This window comes from Pleurodeles waltl, chromosome 11 (assembly GCF_031143425.1).
Source record: "Pleurodeles waltl isolate 20211129_DDA chromosome 11, aPleWal1.hap1.20221129, whole genome shotgun sequence".
NCBI lineage: Eukaryota > Metazoa > Chordata > Amphibia > Caudata > Salamandridae > Pleurodeles > Pleurodeles waltl.
This window is the reverse complement of record NC_090450.1, coordinates 313,506,733-313,532,461: the sequence shown is the minus strand read 5'-3', so window position 1 is coordinate 313,532,461 and position 25,729 is coordinate 313,506,733. Positions and strand designations below refer to the sequence as shown.

The following is a 25,729-nucleotide window of genomic DNA, read 5'->3' as shown; positions in this document are numbered from 1 at the left end:
TACTCAATGCTGATTCCAGCTGTGCAAGAATGCTGAAACAAAATGGCTCTGGTGAGGATGCAGGAGTGGAAGTACGCCATAAGAACTGGTGGGCTTAAGAAGTTTGGTCAAACCTAGGGTACCTTCTTTAAGACACAAGATACTGGAGATGTGTAGGTAAATTGAGAGGAGCCACTAAAGTCTAAGATGTGGGCACAGAGCTGGTGGGGATGTAGGCGAATGTGATGTAACTGCTTCATGCGACAGTAATATGAGTACGTTACTGTGAAAATTCGCGTTTTGAGTGGAATATGTTGTATTGGGTTGGATGTATCAATAAAATATTTTTTTTTTAAGTGGGTAAGATTCAAGTGAGGTGGACTGGAGTGGGACAGATTGTTTTGAACTGCAGTGGGGCACACTTTTGGACTTGAGTACAGCAGATTGCAGTGGGGTAGATTGCTTTGGATTGGGACAGAGTGGAGCTGATTGTTTTGGATGGGAGTGGTGCAAATCGTTTTGGATGGGAGTGGTGCAAATCGTTTTGGATTGGAGTGAGGTAGATGGGAGTGGGGCATATTGTTTTGGATTGGAGAGGTGAAGGTTGTTATAGAGTGGTGCAGATTGTTTTGGATTAGAGTGGGTGATTGAGTGGGCATATTAGATTGGGGTGGGGTGGATTGGAGTGGATTGAATTGTGGTCTGGATTGAAGTGGGGTGGATTGTGTTGGAGTGGGATGGGATGGATTTGATTGGAGTGGGGTGGATTGGGTTAGAGTAGGATGGGTTGGATGTAGTGGGGTGGATTGGGTTAGAGTAGGATGGGTTGGATGTAGTGGGGGATTTGATTTGAGTGGGATGGATTTGAGTGGGGTGGATTGGGTTGGAGTAAGATGGGTTGGATGTAGTGGGGTGAGTTGGATTGCAGTTGGGCATATTGGAGGGGAGGGTGGAGTGAGACAGATTGTTTTGGATTGGAGTGGGGCAGACTGGAGTGGGCAGAATGAGGTGGGGCAGATTGTTTTGGATTGGAGTGGGGAAGACTGGAGTGAGGAAGATTGCTTTGGATTGGAGTGGGGTGGGTTGTTTTATATTGCAGTGTGGGCAGATTTGGTTGGGGGAGATTGCTTTGGATTGGAGTGCAGCAGATTGATGTGGGGCACACTGTTTTTGATTGAGGTAAATTAGAGTAGGACAGATTAAGATGACCTGGGGCAAATTGTTTTGATTTGGAGTGGGGCAGATTGGAGTGGCATGGGTTGGTGTGGTTTGAATTGGGGTGAGTGGTATGGAATGGGGTGGGGTGGGGTAGATTGGTGTGTAATAAAGTGGGGTGGATTGGTGTGGACTTTCGTGGGTCTGATGGGAGTGGGTGGATTGGGGGTTTACCGCACGATTATGTGTTAAAGCATAATTTCAGAATGTACACATAATAAAGAAATGATGTTTCTTTGCAATATTTCAAACATAATCATCATCTTTTGAGAAGAGCGCCCACAAGCAACAACAGAACATAAGAAAACATGAGTCGAAAGTGAGAAAAGCCGACTTCGCAAAATAAAAGAAAGTTAGCTATAAAAAAAATAAAACTTTGCAATTTTGTTTGTCTTGCTGGGAACGTTTTTGCCAGTTACAAGCCTTCTGTTCACAAGGTACTAGAATATAAAAAGAACAAAATAGTACAATCACACCAGGAGCAGCGAACGGGCACTTATTAAGCTGAATTAATCTGTGCTTGGTCCCTGCTCCACACAGAGGAACGAAAATTATGCTTGTCCAGCAATGACGAACTACGAGGCTGTAAAGAAGCATGCCATGCAAGCCAACAAATGGTAAGCAACAGGCAGGCTCCAACCCCTTTACTGAACACAAAAGAGTCTCGCTGGTGCATGCACTTGTAGGTTTGACCATAAAAACAAGTTCCTGTTCGGCAGAACAAACCTCAGAGTTCAGAATAAATCTTGTCCAAAATCTTGTTCTTCATGTGCTTGATTAAACAGTGAACTTTTGAAAAGAAAACATTGGCTCACGTTTCGATAGGATCATCTTAATTTATAAACAACCTTATTCAGGATCTCAGAATCATCTCCAAGATCACAAAAACAACATATGTTACATCTCATACATGTGTGGTGTCTAAAACACTAATGTCTCTGGTATGCCATTACAGTTCTTGAGCTTATTCTTCTCTTAAGGTTAATTTTCAGAACTCACTCATCAATATAATACAAATATATTCCTATGCGTATACATCCCAAAGTTCACTACACCTCTAAAGACCATAGTAAAACCTGTTGGTCATTCTGTGTGAGTCCTCTCTTCGATCACTAAACAGCTTCTTATAACATCTTGAAGCTTGTGTATGATCTGCACAGGCAGGATACAGGCAAAGATAGCAAACAACAGCACTGCCTGCAAAAAGGAAATTAGTTAAATGTACAGTCATTGCCCAAACCAAAATAAATACATTTCACTGATAAATGCGTATGAGGGACCTCATGGAGAAGGGAAGTATGAAATGTGACATTCTCCATAATACCATGTGCCAGATTCACATACTGTCATATTATGTATTTACAGTACATACCTAGCAGCCAAATGTCACCATTATTCCTGGCAAACAAATGATGTGCAATGTAGATTTTCCTAGTATTTTATGACGGAAAGTCTTAATTTTATTAAAGACACGGAGGCGAGTATTATGCTTCTCTAACTTGCTTTATTTTAAATAGCAGCAGTCAAGAAAACTACAACTCCCATGGGGCTTAACAGTCTAAAAGCCAATGGGAGAAGAACAGAAAGGAACAGATGCACCAATCACTATACACTGTGCTACGTAACCACTAAGCTTGACTGCGACCAGCCCTCTTTCTTGATGCGAGGGTTTAGTCTATGTGTGAAAACAATGGAAAAATAGTCAAAACGATTGCAACTGCCAGGATCAAAGAACAAAGTTCCTGAAGAAAGTGTAGGCAAAAGAAGAGACGAGGAGAAAGTCGGGAGACGTTCGGGGAATTCCGCTGTAATGAAGCCTGGAGTTCAGAAGGAGCGTATGAGCCTTTATAACCAGGGTCCGATCAGGTAGCTGGTTGAGATGTTGCGGAAGTTGCTGTGAGGGAGGGAAAAGGACAAAATATTAGGAAAAAATTTGTCCCACTCGAGGCAGGATAATACTCGCCTCCGTGTCTTTAATAAAATTATGACTTTCCGTCATAAATTACTAGGAAAATCTCCATTTTATGTCAAGAACGGAGGCTTCTATTATGCTTTTTTAAAGCATATTAATCACTACAGAAGTTGCAGTATGTACAGGTTTACAATCAAATGTTCTGAAAACATTATCGTTAGACCAATCGGCTGATCTCAGAATGTCCTCCAAGCTAGAACCAACCCAGACGGCCTTGGAGGCCATCGCACCCCTAGTGGAATGAGCCCCAAAAACAGAGGTATCTATACCTGCCAGAGACATAACCCAGCGAACCCATCTGGCAAGCGTAGCTGAAGAAACAGGTTTGTGGGGTTTGCGAAAAGAAATGAGCAACTGGGAAGAGGAAGACGTTCTGAGGTCAGCCGTGCGTTCTTCGTAACATTTAAGACATTTACCAACGCATAACTTAGGTTGATTGGAAAAATATGGGTAAAATACTGTATGTAAAAAAGATTTTGTGCGTTTATGAACCGAAAATAATACACCTGAAGGGGCAAATTGTCGAGAAGAAACATCCAGATAAACGTTTAATAGAAACTAGGCAGAGTAACATGGTGAGTTTGGCAGAAAGCGTTTTTAAAGACAACTCATAATTATCTTGCCAAGATAAAAACAAATTCAGTACTACATTCACATCCCACAATTTTGAGTATTTGGGTAGCGGAGGAAAAGAAAATTTTACTCCCTTTAACAGGCGAAAAAGGAGATGATGTTCCCCTACAGGTTTTCCATTGATCTGATCATGGTGCATGGAAATCGCTGATCGGTATAGGTTAATCGTCCTGTATGACTTACCTAAGCCAGCTTGCGCCACCAAGAAATTAAGGACATAATTTATATCTGCTGAAACTGGATCGAGGTCCCTTCCCACACACCAGCTAGACCAAAGCGACCAGGCAGAGCTATATACCTTTCTGGTACCTGGGGCCCAGGCTTTGCTGATGAGGTCCGCAGCTTCATCTGAAATCGGGATGGAAGGTCAGGAAGTTCCGACACCTTCCATGCCGAGAGCTGAAGCGTGTTGCTGATGACAAGGGGATGAGGATTCCCGCGTGGATCTAGAAGAAGAGAAGGGAACGACGGGAGAAGAAGAGGGGAATCGACTGCTAACTCCAATAGAGGTGGAAACCACATTTGCGACTGCCAGAAAGGGACTACCAGTACTGATGTGGCTTTCTGGCGCCTGATCTGGGCCAATACTTTGGTGATCATTAAGAATGGAGGAAACGCATAATTGATTGCTTGGGACCAGTCTTGTAGAAAAGCGTTGGAGGCCAAAGCGACAGGGTCTGGGAGCCAACTGAAAAAGAGGGGTAACTGGGAGTTGAGACGGGAAGCGAAAAGGTCTATGGCAAAAGGGCCCCATTTGTGAAGTATAGAACGGAAAACTGAGGGATGAAGTTTCCAATCGCTGTAGTCCCTGAGGAAGCGAGAGTGCCAGTCCGCCGTCTGGTTGAGGGAACCTGGGAGATATTCTGCTGAGAGGGAAATCTCGTTGAGGAGGCAATACTCCCAAAGACTTTTTGCAAGGTCTGCTAGGGGCTTCGATTTGGTCCCTCCGAGATGGTTTATGTAACGGACAGCCGAAACCTTGTCCATGCGGAGGAGGATGGTGCACTGCACCCTGTCCTTTGCTAGGCTTTTGATTGCAAAGGAGCCCGCAAGCATCTCTAAATAATTGATGTGCAACCTGGACTCCTCGAGTGACCATGTACCTCCAGTCAAGATTGAGCCACAACGGGCGCCCCAACCTGTTAGGCTTGCATCGGATTCTAATACAAGATCAGGGGCTGATGGAAAAATAGCCCTGCCGTTCCAGGCATCTAAATGGTCTGTCCACCATTGGAGTTCTAAACGAGACTCGTGATCGAGAGCTATCATCTCCGAATAAGCAAGACCACTTCTGAGGTGACGGATTTTTAGTCTCTGGAGAGCACGGTAGTGGAGAGGGCCTGGAAAAATGGCCTGAATGAAAGCAGACAGAAGGCCAACAATCCTGGCCAGAGATCTGAGGGAAATCAGTGATCTGCTGAGTGTTTTCCGAATTTCCAATTTTATGGTATGTACTTTTTGTGATGGAAGATGGAGAGTAGAGGACGAGGAGTCTATCTCGAACCCTAAGAAGTCTATTCTTTGACATGGGAGGATATTGGACTTTGCTTTGTTGAGAAGAAAACCGAGTTGGGAAAGAAGGGAACAAGTTATTTGCAACTGAGATAAGAGAGTAGCACGATCCTGATGTAGTATGAGGATATCGTCTAGATAAATTGGAAGTCTGATGCCTAATGATCTGAGGTGAGCCGTGACCGGCTTCATTAACTTGGTGAAGCACCACGGTGCGGAAGAAAGGCCGAATGGAAGGGAGGAAAATTGATACGTTTGGCCTAGCCATTGAAACTGAAGATATTTCCTGTGAGTCGGATGAATGGGGACTGAAAGGTAGGCATCCTGAAGGTCTAGACGTACCATGAAATCGCAGGGGAGGAGAATGTCCCTGAGATCCATAATGGTCTCCATTTGGAAGTGCCGATAAACGACAACTGATTGAAATCCCTGAGATTTATCACGGGCCTGAACTTTTTGTTTTTCTTTTGCACCAGAAAGAGAGAACTGAGGAAACCAGAGGGATCTAGAGGGGCTTTTTTGGATGGCTCTCTTTGATAGCAACAAAGCTATTTCTTCTGAAATAAGGGAAGACAACTCCGTGGAAAAACGAGGGGGAGGGGGAAAGTACCTTGGCGTAGAACTCTATTTGGTAACCTAGAACGGTATTGAGAACCCAAGGATCTGAAGTCAGTGTGCGCCATTTTTGGGTGAAATAACGAAGTCGTCCCCCTATTGGAGGAAGGCCAGAAGCAGGGCTTACCTTGGATGTTGTGGGATCGGAATCCACGCTGCACACGACCTCTGTAGCCTCTGCCACGTTGAGGGTAGAACTGGGGCATGTAGGCTTGAGATGCATAGGTGGAATGAGAGGAGTAATAGGAGCCTCTGTTTCCCTGGAAGGACCGGCCGGTAGAGCGGCTCCTGCCTGTACCGGCCCTGGCAAAAACACGTTGATTGAACACCTTCTTGATGTTTTGTTGAGCCTTGTCAATTGAGGAAAAAGTAGCAACGAATTTTCCCAAGTCTATAACGAAGGTATCCCCAAAAGGATGACCATCAGCTTTAACGCCGGGATCCATGTTGGCCAGGTTTGAAAACTTGGGGTCCAATTTGAGGAGTAAACCTTTCTTTCTCTCATGAATCATGGAGGCGTTAGCGTTGCCAAGGAGACAAAAGGCTCTCTGGGTCCATAAGGATAGCTCAGCCGGATCAATGTCCGCCTCGTCCATTTTGCTGATTCAGTGAGATCTAGAATACGAGCCAGGGGACCCACTACATCCAGCAGTTTGTCATGGCAATTTGACCAGGCTTTGTCTACCCCCTTACAGGGGTCCTTTCCGAATTTGGAGAAAAAGGTAAGGATAGATTTGTCAATTGTAGGGGTCACTGTAATATGGGAAAAAAGTGATGGTCTGGGGCATTCAGATCTCAATTTAGACCTTGTCTGCTTATCAAGAGGAACTCTCAACCTGGAAGCAATGTATTTGCCCACGTGAGAAGACGGAGGCCACTCAGTGGAGATAGGGTGGTGCAGGAGTGATGGATCGAACATGGGGTTACCATCCGCATCTAAAATGGTTTTGGCAAAGAACGGGTCCGAAATGTTTAGCTTAGGCTTTTTAGCAGGGGAAGCCTGAGACTGTGAACCCCATATATCAGAGGCGTCATCTACCTCATCCGCATCACCGACAGTCATCGGTATCTGAAATGTGGGAGATAACAATTTGTTTTGGCGCTGTAACAGAATGCTTAGCTTTAGATTTGCATTTACTGAAAACATTACTATTCCCCTCCTGAGAAGGAGGCCTGGGAGGAAACTCGTCCTCATCCATGGGTGAAGAAGCTTCACCAGTCAAAACAGCCCTAGCGGATGGTTTTTGAATATACAAATCCTTTGATTTTCTTTTTCTGCAATCCCCCGCAGAATGGGCCAGGAAGGATTTTTGGACCATGTTTTGAACAGTGGTCTCAAAATGTTTTGACATTTTTAACATGGAAGCTGAAACAGCTTTGACCACAGCCTCATTAATGAGGGTTCCAAAATCATCCATATTGGTTGATGAAGAATCCTGAGGATCCATAATAAAGAGTATGGTACAGGAATAAACCGATACAATTGTATCAGGGAGAGAAAAAGCCCTTGCAGAAAGGGTTAAACAACCAGGAAGTATTGGGAGGAAAAAAGATAAATACACACCCCTAAGGCGTGTCCAGACCAAGAAAGGTTGACTCGTGAAGAAGCGACAGCAAGGAGGAGCAGGCGAGGCTCCAGAACTTCGAAAGAGCGCGTGGAAAACCGGCACACGGCGGTAAGGAGCGTTCGTATTAGAACGTTCGGAAAGCGGAGGCAGAATGCCTCAAGACGCGCGCGAGCGCAGCTCCCGAAACCCAAGTATTGGGATGAACGCTGCGAGGAACGGAAAGCGCCTGCAGATAACAGTATTTAAACGTAAAGTCGATTAAGCGATTGTAAATATATAAACAAATAAACATATAATCATGAACAACGAAACTTCGTAAGAGAGAATAAAAACACCACTTATCTTGACTGCGAGCAGCAAGAAAGAGGGCTGGTCGCAGTCAAGATTAGTGGTTACGTAGCACTGTGTATAGTGATTGGTGCATCTGTTCCTTTCTGTTCTTCTCCCATTGGCTTTTAGACTGTTAAGCCCCATGGGAGTTGTAGTTTTCTTGACTGCTGCTATTTAAAATAAAGCAAGTTAGAGAAGCAAATGGGAGCCTCCGTTCTTGACATAAAATTGATGACAGGCTGAACACCAAACTGTCGTGTTAAATCAGAGTAAGGCAGCCCCAGGTATTGCAGACATCTGGAGCACTGACTGAGTGCCAGTGGGATTGACTGTAGTAATGGGTAACCCATTGCCAGGGTGGCTGAGGTGCCACATATGTGCAATCAATTACATCTAGCATGTGGGCAAAATGTGCCATTTCATAATACTTCCCAGCCAAACGCTGCCAGCCCTCCAATTAATGGTGGGCAGAGTTCACCGAGATTCACGCCTCGAAATACCAAGGAGTTACATGAAAACTCTGCCAGATTCTGCAAAGTTTCATGAATGTGCAAAATAGCCACGTTGCGCTGATTGTTAGTGCCACGAGTTCATTTTGTGCTGAAAAATTTAGGCAAACAGCACCACGCCGTGCCACAGAGGTTGCTGCTTTTCGAGTTGATTTTGCTGTCGCCCTAGTGGATTTTCTACTTGAGTGGCAGCTTTCTGACCATGAACTGTCGCAACTGCCCATGCTGCAATACTCTCACCCGGTTCACTCCTAGCAACCAATAATAGTGCTACGATACACTAAATCTCACTTGCGCTCGCCAACTTACAGTTGGTGAGCCGCCTATGAGAAAAAAAACTCTACCATGCAGTGGTTGGCGGAATTTGGACTGAACTCTGCATTACAAGCATAACGCAGGGTGGCCAAACTTCTGCCAATTGTGCCCGCAGTGCGAAATTTATCACCCACCTCTACCTGCAATCACAGTGGCATAGTGAAGTATTGCTCAGCTTTACTTGTGATGTATCTCAACACTTGTCATAAAATGGGACTGGCTAGCATGCGAGATGCTAGACATCACTCCCTAGTCCTCTGCTGTAACTTCCGTTGCTGCACTACATAGCGTGAAATAAAAATAAATATGACTTTAGTTCTACTCTTGCCCCTCTCTTTCTGGAGGAGATGCTCTCCATAATCTTCCTTGTATGGTGGGCTGTGCTACAGAACGAGAGTAAATGATTTTAACAACGCCCTCATGTTTCTGTGGTCCATGTGTAAGCAGTTTGTCCAATCAGGGCGGAAGCGCTAGTTACGCATGGAAATGGGAAATATGAATGCTGCGTCTTAGGGAAATGTTGACCTAATACTATAAAAAGTGCATCACTGCAACGTTTTAAAAAATGTGTGCGTTTTGTGTGGTCCAAGTTTCCCTGTGTTTTTTTTATCTACACCTTCTTCGTGCACTTTTTAAAAAATTAAATTACTTGCAGGCGCTGAGCTCTGTATCGGGTGACCAAGAATACAGCCCAGTGCTAGTGCCTATCACAAAGCAGAACATGGAGTCCTACAGGGCACTTAAGAAGCTTATCAAGAAGCAGAAAAGGAACTTGGGATCTATGTTCTCATAAATAACTGCAGGTAGGTCTAGACCAGGTTTTACCCCTTCAAACCGTTCTGGTGTTTCAGCCTACAGCAAATTGCATTCTGGGGCATGTAGTTTTGCGGGCAACACTATAAGCCTGAAAAAGATGTTAGCTGAGAAGCATGTTCTTGCTAAAGATATTACGCATATAGTAGTGCCTTCAAATAGTTGTACACCTGATACCCTTAGACCAGAGCAGCTCTTGTAGTATGCCCACTTCACACCACTGCCTGTATGCCATGGAGTGCAAGCCGCAAACCCACGGTCTTTCTCCACTTGCCACTGCCCGTCATTCGTCATCTTCTCAGAATTGTAGATCTCATAACGATACCTCCGTTGCGTTTCTTCAGGTGTGCGCTGTTCACCTAGTAGAGCATTTTTATTTCCATCATGAGACGCAATGTTCTGCTTGAACGTGCAAAGCAGTGAAGTACTAAACGTATCAAGGAGTCATTAAAAGGTCAGCAGCGGCTGAACTACTCACACCTGGCACGTGATAACTCCAATTCATTTTGGAGACAAGACTTTTCTTTCGGAGTTTTGTTTGTTGATTAAATCTCCCCCAGCTGGAGATCCTATACTGTGACCAGGAACAACAAGGCACGTGACCTGGGCGGGGGTTAATTGGCGCCTGGTGAGGGCTGCACTATAAAGCAGAGTTGAAAGGCTCTTCTTCTGTATAGAAGCATTTTTTTTTGTTAGTGCTGCGTGAGGTGCACCGTCAGCATGGGCCAGAGGGTGTTTCTATGGTTTGTGTGCCTGTGTTTGGTCTATGAGGCATTCAGTGCTAATTCATGGGGCAAGTCTTCCATAGGAGGCTGGTCCCAGCTGGGCCTGGCAGAGAGTCGCCTGGCTGCTCCAGGAGTGTTCTTTAATAGCCCGTGGAGTCTGTCTGGAAGTCGAGCTCTGCCCCCGCTGCAACCGGTGTTGGTACGTTGTGAGGAGGCCAGGATGGTGGTCTCTGTCCAGCGGGACCTGTTCGGTACGGGCAAGCTGGTCCAGGCAGCTGATCTTAAACTGGGACCATCTCTCTGTGGGTACACGACCCTCGGTGCGGATAACACGGTCATTTTCCAGGTCGCGCTTCAGGACTGCGGCAACTTTTTACAGGTGAGTCGCCGTGGTCTCGCGCTGGTGGGTTCTTGGATATTGGGGTTTTGTTAATCTGTTTGTGTTCAGTTACACATCTTCAGGCACGTTTCCGTTTTTTTTCAATTTCTGGCAGTTGTATTTTTAAATCTATAATTTAGTAAACGGGACTACAAGTCCTATGATGCATAGGTAAGCTAAACTTTGGATGAACTGTTCCCGTATGGATACGGGAAGCTGAATACCCGTGTCTTCTGCAGTCTCATTTGCTGACCACGCCATGTCCACTGGCGCTTAAAAATATACGCCCAGAGGGATGTTAACACAGGAGTCGGCTCAAGCTGCGTGACTCACACCTGTGGGGTGTCACCGTAAGTAGGTGGGCTATCTGAAGTGGCGATAGTACAACTAGGTGTTATCTCTCTCGAAGTTTTGAGAAAAAATAACTACATTTATGTTTGATAAAATCTATGACTTAGTTAGTGTGTTCTTTTAAACTAAAAATAAGGCGAGGAGTTGATATAAAGGATTTTTTTAAACTCAAAGAAATAAAACTTGTTAACATTGGCGATTCTTAGCAATCCTGTGGCCGTTGCTTTCATTGGTGCGATAAGTACAGCGGGCCAGAGAGGCTTTGAGGGCCGACTGAACTTATTGCTGTGTTTCATAGTTCAAACAACGTTTCCTCCTTTGCATTAGGGCCCAAGGCACTGGCTCCTCCACTGGTCCGTTCTTTCTCACTGCGTCTGTCCTGCACTGCCCGGCTCGGACACGTCGGTGCTCTTACTCCCTCCAGTTTGTGGGAGGGACTCTAGTCGTTGCTCGTATTTACTGCAGTGCTGGCTTTCTGAAACGGAGGGTCGGGAGTACGTCCGTGCTAAAGTGAGGGTGTATTTAAAGACCAGAGTGGCAGTAGTGTTTAACTGTTCCAAGTCCAGCTCCTCCCTCCCCCCCCCCCCCCCCCCTAGAAGCATCCACCTTTTACAGGTCTAGGGGTTGCATCTTCTAGCTCTCTAAATAGCTAGCAAACCACCTTTGGTTAAGACACTAAAACTAAACCAGGAGGGCGTGGTTATTTAAAGAAAAATCTGTGTTCCAACTCGAGTGAAGCCCAGAGAGGGTGGGATACGCAGTGCTTGAAATGGAAAAAATAGAATTGCAGGTACTCAGAGTACCTGCTTGTTTCTGAGGAGTGCCAGTACTCAAATTAAAAGTCTCGCGTTTATATCGAAGTGCAGGTACACTCCCTCCCAAAGTGCCGGCCCATTTAAAGCACTCAGATACAGAGTTCAGATCTTAGGGCTTCTCTAACATGGATTGTCCTGCTCGGGATGGAGAAAGATGTCTTCACCAGAGCTGTAATTTGAAAGGATATCTGCACTGGTCAGTAGCAGCTCACTTCTTGGCATACTTCCGACCCACTGTAGCCAACATGTTCTCTGGAACATGGAGTGCTTGCCTCCTTCTTTACATTAGGAAGGTAGGGCATAAATCGAAACGATATTCTTGATGCCAAATATAAATCATCAAATGTTTACTCTGTACTTGTGGTCAAGGTTCTCCTCTGACTTGTGATTCGCACGTCTTCAGTACATGTGAGAACTGTCACGACGTGAGTTCCAAGGGTAGACTAGACTAATGCAACCAAGAGTCCAGGTGTGTGTGTGTGTGTATTATTTTTTTTTTTTTTATTTTATTTTTTTTACAAAGTGTGCTGTCAATAACACACTGGTGCAGGTATCTCAGAAATGACTGGACTAGGACTCCTCATAACAGGGAGTTTAATTGCAGAACAAAAGTAGTTGTACATCCCCCCCCCCCCCGGATTGGATGCAATAGGCGGTCCACAATACCCATACCCACCAATAGAAGCTGAAGAAGACATCCATAGACTAGACCCACAGCCAGCTACTTTGACCCACTATAACCAACATGTTCCTTGCAGCATGTACGTTCATAATGGAATAATGGATGATTGATGTATTTCAAAAGCATTAAGCACTGACGTGTAACTGGGCAACCTTTTACATTGGCAGCGGTTGCTTGCAACCACTAAGACTACAGGTTTTCTAAAACTACAATTTAGTACTTAATACTCTTCTGAACTTGTGTGTGTGTTTTTTTTTTTTTTATTTTTTTTTTTTTTTTTGTTTTTTTTTTTACTGCGAGAAACTGTCCTTTCAATTCATATGGATTTGTTGCATTTCTTTTTGTCCATAATTTGTAGTTTTAACTCCTTCCGTGTTGCCCACTTTGTCCAGGTGACAGAAGACTCACTAATTTACAGCTCCACTCTGTCATACAACCCCACCTGGTCTGATGGAAGCAGAGTAATCACCAGAACCAACCCAACTTCAACCGTCATTCAGTGCATTTATCCAAGGTAAACTGGCATATCTTACATCAAGAGCCACAGTAGACCGTCAGGTGCCCGTCCTCTTGCTAGTTGTGCAGTCACATCACTCTTTCCACAGAGTACCAAAACAACATTCTTGGACATCTCGACCCTAGTGCTGTAAGACACAGGATCATGACTAGCTTAAAAATTGCATGAACGGCACTTGTTACCATGGCTAATCTGCGTGCCAGAGGCTACAGTTGTCTTACACCTGATGGATAAGAGCTTAATGGTAGCCTGTATCATTGCAGACGAACCATTGCTGTAATGTTCATACGTAGTGCAGGATTGAATTGATATCCTAGCATGCTAACCTGCATTCAGGACGAATCGTATAATCTCCTATATTGGGTGGCCGCCATCAACCCTCCTGCACTAACCCCTCTCATTGCAAAGACAAGCAATGCTTGAACAGATCTCACAATTTAATTAATTGAGACATTATAAACAATTTCCAGTAACTGCTTGTATTTGTTGGTGTTTGTTAGCTTTTTAGCTGAAGTGCTGTCAGAGCCAGCAACATCTCCTACCTGAACAATGGCTTTAACATGTCGCCTTAGATCACATGCAGTGGATCCCTACAGACATCTAGTGTCCTAGGTTCCTATGGAACTACTCTCACGAATGCTGATCCTAGTACTGGATGTTTCTTTGCTTTTTTTTATTGCCTGAGAATTTTGTAATGAGTGCTTGCAGCAACTTTCTAAGCAGTTATGCGCACACCACTTTTCTCTTCCCACTTCTATACAGTCCAGTGATCTGACCAAGAGTGACTAAAAGCTTCCTTTTGGTTGATCAGAAGTCACTGCAACACACCAATCTCTCAATGAAGCAAGTGTGGTGGACTAGCATGTTGCCACCTTAACTCTGCCAAGCACTTACATGAATAATATCCTAAACTCAAGTGCTTGTGGTATTGATGTGTTACTTGGACCTATGGGTCATCCCTAAAACTTTTTCTAATCTGTTCTAGGAGTGGGAATGTGAGCAGCAACGCAATCCAGCCAACGTGGATCCCTTTCAGCTCCACTCTATCCTCTGAGGGGAGCCTGCTATTCTCCTTGAAACTGATGAATGGTAGGTCTAGGAAATGGCTGCATAAAACCTTATCAGACCAGCTTGTTGACCTCAATAAATTAATTTAATTTTGTTTGGTTTCTAGATGACTGGAGTGCTGTCAGAACCAGCACCACTTTCCACCTGGGAGACGTCTTTAACATTGAAGCTTCAGTTCAACCTGGAAACCATGCTCCACTCAGGGTTTTCGTGGATAGCTGTGTGGCCACCTTGACTCCAGACAGGAGTTCCACCCCTAGATATGATCTCATTAAATCGAATGGGTAAGAGAAGGGTAGGGAAGAAATGTAGGATAGTTCTTCAGCTTATTTTAGTTTTTTCCTTCCTAGTTTTAAAACGCCTGAATTATTTTCCATGAAAGTGTTGTGTTCTGGGTTGATGCAAAGTCTCCTCGCTTATCTGCACTCAAACCACTAACGTACAAAGACAATTAAGTACACAAGACTGACATAAAACGAAGGGGACCTGTGGGGTGGGATGTAGATAGGGAACACTTTTTGGAATGTGGAGTGTTTTGCTGGAGCAAAGAAACTGGTCTTACATTGGTGTCCTGAATATCAGCCTCTAGAACGTACGGAGCTAAAACTGAGAGAAGCTGCAGAGAATGATGGAATACCAAAGGGTGGTTCTGGTTTTTAGTGCTCAATTAGCCTGCTCTCTACATGCGTAGACATCTGTAATAACACTCCCAGGTATTATTGGGAGAGGCACAATTACTTGTTATGTCACTTAAACCACTTTCCCCTTCATTGCCCAGTCACTGCTTAACCCACTTTAAAATGTGAAACCCGGTAAACCTTTTGTGTTACCATGGACGTTTAAAATGTTATTTTCTAGGCTATAAATATTACTATTCAATTGGTAGAGAGATTTAAGTTTTGTTTGTTTACACAAAGCTCCTGCCAGTCACGAACCATTTTCTGCTCAGTGAAACAATTAGTTCTAGCTTTAATTGTCTCAAGTTTCCACTTGATTGTCTTGATGAGCAGGGTAAAAATTATTTGAGGTTCATCCGATTGAATTATGGTATGAATTTGTGTATCTGGTTTCATTTCTGTCCGCTATTTCATTACTAATTGCAGAGGGTGGTGTTAGAGGCCTGGGAGGAAATTGAGGGAGAATGTGTTAATTTTTGTTTTTTATTTTGATATCCTTGTATCTAGATGCCTGGTTGATGGGAAGCTGTCCGATTCCTCTTCCGCATTCACAACCCCAAGACTTCAACAGGCCAAGCTGCAATTCACAATTGATTCTTTTATTTTCATTGGCGATTCCAGCTCCTCGGTGAGCGTATGGTATTGTTGGCAAGACTGATCTTATCACCCACCTTTCTCCTTAGCCTAATCGAGGTTTCTTCGACTCCCTAGATTTACATCACATGCAACTTGAAAGCTATTCCTAGTATCCGGGATCCAGACAGCCTGAACAAGGCTTGTTCCTACAACAAACAGAACAGTAGGTGAGTCCCTCAAGGTGGATTGGCTTCCTGCATTATGCACTAAGGAGCATGCTAAGCGTTTAGAGTTTTTAGGGTCGAGCGCGCGCAAGCGCTCTAGACCATGTTATAATCTCTGGGTTTCTAACCACGTCCATGTCACGCCCGTCACTTAAATTAGTTCGTGGGCTTGCCTTTAAAACGATTGATTCAATTCGTGACAGGCATGCATTCCTCATGCCTTTTCCGGGGTTTAGCCCTCCTCGAGCGCACTGAAGCTCCATGTTTTCAGCTGGTTTCTGGACTACATCTTTTCGTTTCCTGTGCAGCGCGACCTCGCTGGGCAGAAGTCGTGCGCTTTGCATGTTATGGCGACCATCGGCTCGCATGTGAAACTGTTTTCTTTATTGGTTCAGGTGGCAACAAAAGTCCGATTAGGAGTTAACAACGCTAATCGGTCTAACGCGAGACCAGTTGCATTACAAATGCTTGTTTCTGTGCTGGTAGTGGATACTGTGGTGTAATGAGCTTTGCTTTTCCAGTTGGTTTCCTGTAGAAGGCGCCTTTGAGATCTGCAGCTGCTGTGATTCTTCAGATTGCGCCGCAAGGAGAAAGAGGAACACCCGTTCCAAGCCAGGTGAGTGACACTTTGTTCTAGTGTCAGACGCCCCATCTACTACCAAAATCTCACCTAGAGCCTTGACAAGATTGTGCTGCTTTAACCTGACAGACACCCAGCCCTTTTCATCTGCCCTACTGTGTGTATGCATATATTGCTTGAAATGGAGAAAATAGAAGTACAGGCACTCTATCAGGACACCTGCTTGTTTCTAGGTGCCGGTACTCTCCAATGAAGTGTTAGGTTTTTCTTGAAGTGCAGGTACTCTCCCTCGTAAAATAAAGTGTCGGTACTCGGTACCAGCCCATTTAAAGCTGTGTGAACTACTCCACGGGAGCCCGGGTTTACCTTGTTTCAGGTGTATATCTATAGTTCAGTGCCAACTCAATCTCCAGATAGGATATAGCTCTTCTAGAGGGATATTTGTTTGCAGTTTATCGACCATATGAAGCACTAACACTGGCTTGCCATAGGGCTCTGAGGTCCTGAAATGTTCTTAAAATGTAAAATAATGCTGGAAGTGACATCATCGAACCTCCTAACCTTGGTGATACTGCAGCAAATGGCTCCACTTCAGCAGTGCACTCTTTAATGGTCGGTAAACTCACTGAACCTTACAAAGGGGGTTTCAGTGAATGGTCAACAGACCTCAAATCCCCACAAATGTTCAGCAACATTCTAGGGTAATCCTGGTTGAATAACATTGATTTAAGGCTGGGCAAGAAGCACATTTTCTTGACTTAATTCCCCTTTATGGTAAAGCACACTTGCTATTTGTCAAATTCTTCTGAAATATGAATACAGCTGTCTTTCTTGGAAAGATGGTGGGATCTGCAGAGGTCTGAGTTCTTAATACCAAAATAGTGTATGGACTGCATCAACATTCACTTAAATGGAAAACTAATTAAAATGCCTTGTAGCCCCACCTAATATTGCTGACAAACGTATTACCGGTCAATTTCACATTTATATAGCAGATGTTGCTATGTCTCTCATTGAGACTCTGCCAGGAGCTACAAACTCCATGGTTCATACTCCTAGCAGTAGGGGGAGCTGCAGGAGGTGCATAAATTGGCCTCTTGCACTCCTGCAGCATGGGACACGCCTGGGCCTATCTGCTGGTGGGCTAGGTTTGACTGGGCCCAGTTCCTTGGTCCTAAAGTTAGCCTAGATTTTCCCCCGGTGAATATAGCGGTTATGGGAAGAGGAAAGCCATGGCGCGAGGAGGTGGTGTGACAAGCTGCCTAATGGTACATCTCTGGACTCTATTTTAGCCCGAGCTATAAGGCTTGTTTCCAGAGCTCAGACTACCCGAGGCAGTTGTATCTGGAGTTTTTGAGCTGCCTCTGATCTTCTCTAGCCTTGCCAGTATGTTTAGTTGAGGGCCTCATGGCTGCATTCACCCATTCACTTTGGCCAAGGTACAGTTTTTGACTGCTGGTTAGCTTGTCTCCCTGTAGATCCGCTACCATGCTTAGCAATACTGGTCCTTAAGCCAAAAAAGGAGGCTGCTGTGCTCTACAGGCTAGGGTTAAAAAATGTAATAGAATGATCTGGTGGAATCATCCTTGCAACAGGCTGATCTTTCATGTGCTATTGATTAGGATAGTGTGACCTGATTGAAATGCTGGTTAGGGCATGTTTGGTGTCCTTGGCAGAAAAACTACATTCACTTGAGCTTATGGTGAAGTACCTAGCTATACCAGCAAATTTCATACCCCTTCCCCCAAATGCTGCTGCACCTACACAACTTGAAACTACCACACATGAGGCAAGCTCTACTCGCAGGGTGGCCTTCCTTCAAACAGTGATGCAGCATGTCATGCTGCCAGAAGGTATGAACATTTGCCCCTCATTCAGAGGGTCACCGACATGGCAAGGAATTTGGGGGTGGTGTGGCAGGCTTCAAACAAGTGTAACTGTGGTCCACTACAACCAGCAGACTAAAGTGACTGATTCAGTCCCAAATTTGATTGAATCCTCCCCAGCATGCAGTCCTTATTTGGGGGGTACTTCAACTTTATTTTTCCCCACTAACCTCTTCCTCAAGACACTAGTGAGGCTCATGCAGACATTGAAAACGAGGTTTGTTATTGGTTGACATGAAATACACTCGCTTGCCTGAGTGATCTTCATCTTATTCTTATAAGAAGGGTGGACTGGGGAGATGGAATGATTAGACTGCCAGTGATGGGCACATTTCTGCCTGTAGCCGACTTGGATGGCTTAGATTGATGTTCAATACCTGTCACTAGCAACCGTGAGATCCCTCCCCCCTTGAGGTAGTTGGAAACGCAGGGGGAAGTGGTAATATATATATATATATATATATATATATATATATATATATATATATATATATATATATAAAATACACCCTCCAGCCCCATCAATCTCCTTGTTCTGTGGGTGTCTATTAGCACACATGCATTGACCCTGGAGTATTGGTTCTCCCTTACTAATGGTTGCACCTGGCCCATGTGAGTGATGCTCTAGCCCCCCCCCCCCCCCCCCCCACATCGTCACTTCGACACCACTAAGAATTTCATGGAACATTGCTGGGTTTAGCATCAACGTTGCCATATCCATACTGGGGCTCTGTTTTTGGTGTTCGCGTGTATTTAGTCATATATTCCTTTCACACCTGTATGTTTCAGGAAACGTGGGCACTAGCCCTGCAGTTAAGTGGAGGGGTTATTACTTCACTTTGTGGCAGCAACATCCTCTGGAAAAGGAGGCCCTGTGGGCAGCCCAAATAAATAATATTTACTTATTTGTGGATGGAGTATATCTGTACAACGTATATTGCAGAACAAGGGGATTGGGGAGGAATTGCAAGTGATTTGATCTTTAGACACATCTGCCCAGAATAAGCTTTTTAAAAAAAAAGTCAGGCGACTTAATTTTCAAATTTCAACCTTTGTCTGCCCTCCAAGAGGAATTTTGCAGTTGAGATAACTAGGGAGTTACTCATGTTTCTCTTTCCAGTATGGGGGGGGGGGAAGTCTGCTTCTGTATTGCAGCAAGAAGTTTGTCCTTACAAATGACCTGTGGACATGCAATGGGAGCACTAAGTCTGACATGAGGGGTGGGGGGGTGGCACACGTACATGTGTTCTCACCTGTAATGCTCTAGTTTAATTGATTCTATCCACCTGGATGTTATGCTTTCCATTCGTTAAGAAGTTAATGCCAAGGGCGGATAGTGATTTAAAAAAAACTTTGGGTCTCCCATTAGTAGCCATGGGAGACCCTCCAAATGGGACCTTGGGTCAAAGGCTGGTCCCCACTAACAATCTGCACTAGTTTAATGGACTAAAAGTAATCTCTGATCCATGTTTAACACAGGGTGCTGCAGGAGATGCAGTTCCTACCTACTTAAGAAAACATTCTTAGATTACACAGTCAGACCCCAGGGTGAGCTCGCTGACCCAAACCCTGTAAACCTGAGTGAGGTAAGGGTGTTGCTGCCAACCCTTCTTGATATTAATGATTTAGTGTCCCAACTGGGAAGGTGTAAGAGTGCTCCATGCTTCGCTGGGGTAAAGATCCCAGCCCTGCTGATCAGATGATACCCTGTTGCTCCCCAAATCACGTATGGGAATACGAAAGCTTTTGGATTGCTTTGGGGCCTTCTGCAAGCAGCGGGGACTGGACATCAACTTTAGCAAGACTAATTACATGGTGTTTAACCCCTGCCCAACATCTGTTCCAACCCAAGTTTTAATGGTGAAAGGCTGGAGCATGTACAGATGCTTTGTTTAGGGGTTACATGTATGGAACACTTTGGTCCGTTCACATCCAGAAACAAAGGCTTAAGCAATATTGTGGTAGCATTTTGAGAGCGCAGCCTGACTTCCTCTTGTCCAATTTCCCCCCCCCCCCCCCCCTCTTGATGTAAGTGTAAGGCCCTAGGGGCGGTTTTATATGGTGTATTGTGGGGTTATTTAGACACTAGGGCCCTCACAAGCAGAAAATCGCTTGAGTCTAACCTCCCAAGCACTTCACTGTCCCTACTGCAGCTAGACTAAAGCCTTTCTTGATTAGGTTGAGCCACCCTTTGCTAAAATGCCTTATCAAATTTCAAATGGGCGTTCTCCCCATCCGGTCACTTGATGCTGCCTGGAACCATGGAGACTATGATTCTATCAGATCTCGCCCTCTTTAGGGTCGAGCCTGCATTGCATGCGCTTGCGCATGCATTTCGCTTATGAGGCGATTTAGGAGTTAGAAAAGGGCTCTGAGCCCTGTTCACGTTACGTCAGTTGTCTTTCATTGGTTCGAGGGCTTGCCTGTTGAAATCTGCTTGCTTTCATTAGTTGAAGGCACGCACACGTCATGCCTTTTCTGGTGGTTAGCCCTCCTCGAGCGCAGCGACCAAGTACAGAAAACATGCAAGGCTCACTTTTCCGTTTGGTTTGGGAACTTTTTTTTTTTTTTTTTTTTTTTTTTTTTTTTAATCCTAAATTCGCAGCGTGATCGCTTGTTTTAATTGCAAGGTGGCCAGCTTGAGGCCCTTGGTGTACAACGTTGTATAGGGTCAAAGGGGGCTGTGTCTGACCTGTCTTATAGTTTTGCAAAAGGTTTACTGTTTAGTTCAATCTAGAATTTAAACTGGGGGGAGTGTTCAAAATCGCATTTTTTTTCACAAATTACATTTCCAGACTGAGAGGTTTGCTGGTATGGAGCCTAATTTTTATGCGAGCCTTGCACACGGCATAAAAAGCCTTACAACATACTGGTTAGCGATTGGTTCAAGCAGGAGATCTCTTTTGTGATATGTTCTGCACAAACCGGTCTTTCTCTGGACAAACATTACATGCAAAGGTGTAATGTGACAATCGGGAATTTTGCTAGAGGAATTGAAACTACACCCAGGCCTAGTTTTGGCAAAAAAAAAATTTAACATAAAATCAGGGCGGTCTGTGTGAAACTGCAAGGATGGCATGGTCACACTCATAAAATATTTTTAAAACTATGAGCTTCCAAAGCAAAAACACAAAATAAAAACAAATGGCGACTGAAATAGGGCTCTGGCTAGGCCAAGAACTTCCCCATTGCCTTGCAGGACTGGCAACATCAGCCACCCTCGTCGCCGGCCTCACTCTGTCGCCCGTCCCCTGTGTTGGAAACTCTCTAGGACAACTTCTAAAATCAGGAAAAGGAGACTGCAGGGTTGAGTGACAACCATCGTGTTTCTCAACTGTCACTCCTGTGATGGAAAATAAACCTGTGTAAAATTATGACCATGGCCTCTGAATTCTGCAGCAGGAAAGCCTCCACCTATGCCACAGGGCTGAATACATTGTTTGTCAAAGGTAAATTATGCATCATAACGTGGCACATTCCCATGACAGGCATCTAGAATTGTGTGGCAAAGTGACCAAATAATGCAGCAGGGATAAATCATTTAAGTTGCAAGAAAAGGCAAATAATGCAACGTTTTTGTCTTATCGTGTCACTTCTGTATTTTGTCACTTTTACACATGTTACACTACCTGGGCAAGAGTTTCACATTATTAGTATCCGTTTAATACCAACCTCAAACCACAGAAGGAGGAACAGACTACCTTTGCAAATGGCCTCCCACTGCACACCAAGATGTGTTACTGTAAACAAAAAAAAAGGAGGTTAGTAGTGGTATTATTGGTTGAGCCTCCTTTGAGTATCCAATAGTATACAGGGTCAAGTCTATAGATGGATGAACAGGATATATGGGGAATGGTGAATTATTTATGCCCGACTAACGAAAGGCATATCAATGTATCTGGCGTGGTACCCTGTAATACCAGGTACAAAAGAACCCCAACACAACTCCAATGATCTAGTCTAATTGCAAAAAGTTAAAGGTTAAAACTTGATTCAAGCTCTTTTATTGACAGGTAAGTGTCTGTTTATTCCATATTCAATATCCAACACATGTTTCATCACAACCTGTGGCTTTTTCAAGGCTCCAAAGTTAAATACAGTAAACAGGACATCCACAGGGAATGACATAACTTATCTCCAAGAGGTGGGTTGAGCATAAATTCTCAAGAGTCGTGAAAAGAGGACATAATCTCACAAAAGGTGAGTGAAGTTGATAGTTGTGGCCACATAAATGACAAAGTTGGAAGCCAGGAATTTGTGAGAAGATTAAAATAAATTAGGACAGCACCCACACTTGTGCTCAGAATGGAAACTTCAAATGAACTAGTGACACTCCAGAGGTAAGGTGCAGAAGTGCGTGAAACGTACCAATGCAAAGCAGTCGGGTAAAGTCGGTGAGTAAGACCTGTTTCCCAAGAGTTGCTAGTCCTCACTTACAAGGACAAGTAGGGCATTGGGCATCAGCTCCTGCCCTCGGAACTACAGAACTGCTGGCACTGGCTGAGCCAATTGTAGAGGGATCAAGAAGTTTATCGTTCGTGACTGCAGTGTTAAGAAACCAGTTACGATTGACCTATTAAGCTACACCAAGGATGCTGATAGGGAGCACTAGATTTACAGTTTTGGAGGAGGTCTTTTGCAGTGACCCACCCCAACATCCGCCTCAGCATAGGTGACAGAATACAAGAAAAATTTAGGGGCAAAGTGAAAGATGCAGGATTGGAACACTAGCCTAAGCAGTTGGAAGCTTTCTTCCATATGGTTGGACTTTGCCATGGCTCACCTAAGTTCCCAGTCAACATCTCACTGCACATACTATAGACATGTTCAAGCATGCTTTATTCATACCATATGTTTGCTTTTAATCTTGGCTTCTCAGGAGACTATTTTGTAGGGTCAAGCCTGCAGTTCAGCATGAGTATCGCTTAAAGTTAGAAAAGGTCCGCACCCATGTCACATCAGTGTCCTTCATTGGTTAATGGGCTTGCATTTTAAAATCTGCTTGCTTTAATTAGTGGAAGGCATACATAAGCCATGCCTATTCTGGTGGTTAGTTGCCTTCGAGTGCAACAGCCAAGTACTGAAAACATACAAGGCTCGCTGTTTCCCATCTGGTTTGTGGACTATTCTCTTTTTCCTCAGCGCGATCTCCCTTGTTTAATAGCGCGATCGTACACTTTTTTTTTTCATTTAATGAGGCAAGAAAATTCCGGTTGGGAGTTTACAACTGCTTAGCTCTAACTCTGAGAAATGCGAGACCTGTTGAATTGCAAATGCTTGTTGTTCATGGGATTAGAAATGGCAGTTTTATTGTTTCTTGAACTGGTTTGACATGTCATGCTTTTACAATTTAATGGATTTTGTTTTTTTTCTTTTTTCAAGCTAATGTTTACAAAGAACTAGCTGTCCTTGGACCTCTGGAAATCTTGCAGCAGGAAAATATCCCCAGCCTTATGGGAGATGTGACTTCATTGCGCAGTACGTACCTTTTTAGTTCATGTTTAAAGGCTAGTGGTGGCACTTAAATTATTTTTCTCTAGAGAAACTTTGCAGGTTATTCCACAATAAGATTCAGCTTAAAACAGCTGTATTATCATAGAATTGCTGGTGGTCAGAACGTGCATCCTCACACTGCAGAATGCCACTGTTGCATAAAAATTGACAGTGGAGTTCTGCTAAGTAGCAGAAATACACGTGTTGCAATGCAGCATGATTTGCACCGATAAATAGCACCATGCTAGTCGCATGGCCATTCGTGTTGGTTTTGCTGGTGCTTAAGTAGAACATATACCCTAGTGGCAGAAAATCTACTCAAAGCGGCCATCTGACATGACTGCCACACTAGTAAATGGCACGAGGGAACGCTAAATGGCATTCACGTTTCTGGAGCCTCATGGTGGAAAGTTCCACATGCAGAATTTGGCCAAGAGTCCCCAAATTTTTCAGGCAGAATGACTTTTGCCCACCCCTAATGGTGGCTACTACCAGTCATCTCCTGTCAATGGGGAGGCTGGGCAGAGGATCCTCGTGCCTGCACTATCTGCTTAAATGGTGTACCATGAGGATGAACTTTTGGATGAATGGCAATAGTTTGTGGGATTTTATTTGTTTAATTTTAGTTTTAAAATCTGGTCCGCCTAAATTTACCTTACTTTCTCTTCCAGGTGCTGATGGTGTGAATACTTGGATGGTCCTGGGGCTCACCTTGATCGCATCTGCTATAGTGGTTTCTCTGATGGTTTTAGGAGCTGTTGTCCTGTATAACAAATACAGAGCTGGTTCTGCTAAAGTGTGAACTTTTGTTTGAATAAAAGGATGGCTATGGATATTTCTCTGTTTGGATTTTGTGTCTGGTCCAATTTACAGCTGTTGTACTGAAGAAGAATGGAAGTTGCTGGTTATCAAAGGAAGGTGGTTATGGTTTGTAAGCATTAAGTGAAATGATCTAGCAACAAACAGTCTCCTCTTTGCCATCTGCATTTTAAGGTAAAGTCTAGCAATGGATACTGGTTGCTGATAACACCTTTGCATTCACTCTTTTTTTAAAAAAAAAATTTTATGGCAAGTATCTGAATGCTGGCTTGTTTTTGTGGTGGGGAAGGTGTGATATGGGAGTCACTGGTTCCTAGGTGGACCCTACTACAGAAAGTAGCAGTCCTGGCCTTGCCATAGACTTACATCACCAGTTAAATGTTGGGTTATTTGGGTTCAGGAACTCTGTCTTCACTGAACATTTGAAAAACTTCTTCAATTAAAAAAAATATAGGTGTGGCTGCCAACACTGAGTAGGCCCTCCATGATATTTACTGCATGGGCCAAACATTTGTTTTGTACTTTATTTGTGGGTTTTAACACAGCAAGTCCTTGTGACTAGACCCTTTTTAAAAATGGTTTAAGTAGCTGCTGCATATGACGCTGGGGAGGAATGCTCCTGACCTCCTACTTTATGGATCAATTCTCTTTAGTCCCATTTTTGGATTGGGGGTGGGGGGGTGCAGCGATATGCCTACACCATTACAGGCCAGCAGCAACAGTAGTACTCTGGATAAATGTAACACCGCTTCAATGCCACACCCCAGAGGCCGGCAGCATAACCAATCCGAGCACTGTTTGAAATAACAAAACACAGAATAAAACTGGTGGTCTGGTTTTGCCCATGTGTTCACCTCTTAACATCCCCATGTGAATTAAAGAGATTGTCAAGGCTCCTCCCTGACTAAGCAGTTAAGTGTGTAGCTTTGGGCATGAGGTACTAGTCCCATGGTGTACCCCAGCAGTCATACCACTTAGGTAAGTGGGGCATGTGATTTCATTGACTTCTGTAGACCAGAGTTGTCTAAAGGGTGTTGCTCTGCTGCTAGGGAAGGTTATCAATTTCCTCGCACCCCCCCCCCCCCCCCCAGGTCGAGTAACATAGTTTATGTAGTCAAGAGGTGGGGCACTCAATCAGTACCTCAGTGTGATAGTATAGTCAGAGGTCGTTCACCCTCAACGCTGCCCATCAAAGTGATCGGAAAGGTAAATGGATTTGATAGGTTACCCTCTGCTTATGTCAGCAGTCTAGATATGTAGGGAATGCTTAGGCAACTTCGTCTAACATGTTACTTCAGTATTGCTCCAACTTGGGGCAATGCCATAATAAATAACGGTGTTCCTGTTACTGCACTCTTGCCAGAAGGCCTCTGGTTTCGAAAGTTGCCATGCATGGATTCAGTGGGTAGAATACCAATGAGGCAAGTTTGTAGGCAGTTTCTGTGCCCGACCCACCATAGGAGATATGGTGAGCTC

At 44.3% G+C, this 25,729-nt stretch overlaps 1 protein-coding gene and 1 long non-coding RNA gene across 4 annotated transcripts in view; one reads left to right on the top strand and one right to left on the bottom strand.

Moving 5' to 3' along the window:
- Nucleotides 1-2,678: 2,678 nt before the first annotated feature.
- LOC138265660 (uncharacterized) overlaps nt 2,679-25,729 on the bottom strand; it is a 138,974-nt gene continuing 115,923 nt past the window's right edge. For all 3 annotated transcript variants that reach the window (XR_011199396.1, XR_011199398.1, XR_011199399.1), the window contains 2 exons: nt 21,614-21,681; nt 2,679-3,088 (listed from right to left, as the gene is read on the bottom strand). This is a non-coding gene — a long non-coding RNA (uncharacterized lncRNA). The remainder of the gene's footprint in view (nt 3,089-21,613; nt 21,682-25,729) is intronic.
- Nucleotides 10,149-24,265, top strand: LOC138265656 (zona pellucida sperm-binding protein 3-like). Its single transcript, XM_069213564.1, has 9 exons — nt 10,149-10,565; nt 12,806-12,927; nt 13,916-14,019; nt 14,105-14,282; nt 15,183-15,303; nt 15,387-15,478; nt 15,997-16,091; nt 23,324-23,419; nt 24,106-24,265. The coding sequence occupies exons 1-9, from the start codon at nt 10,182-10,184 to the stop codon at nt 24,234-24,236; spliced, it is 1,323 nt and encodes a 440-aa protein (XP_069069665.1). The 5' UTR covers nt 10,149-10,181; the 3' UTR covers nt 24,237-24,265.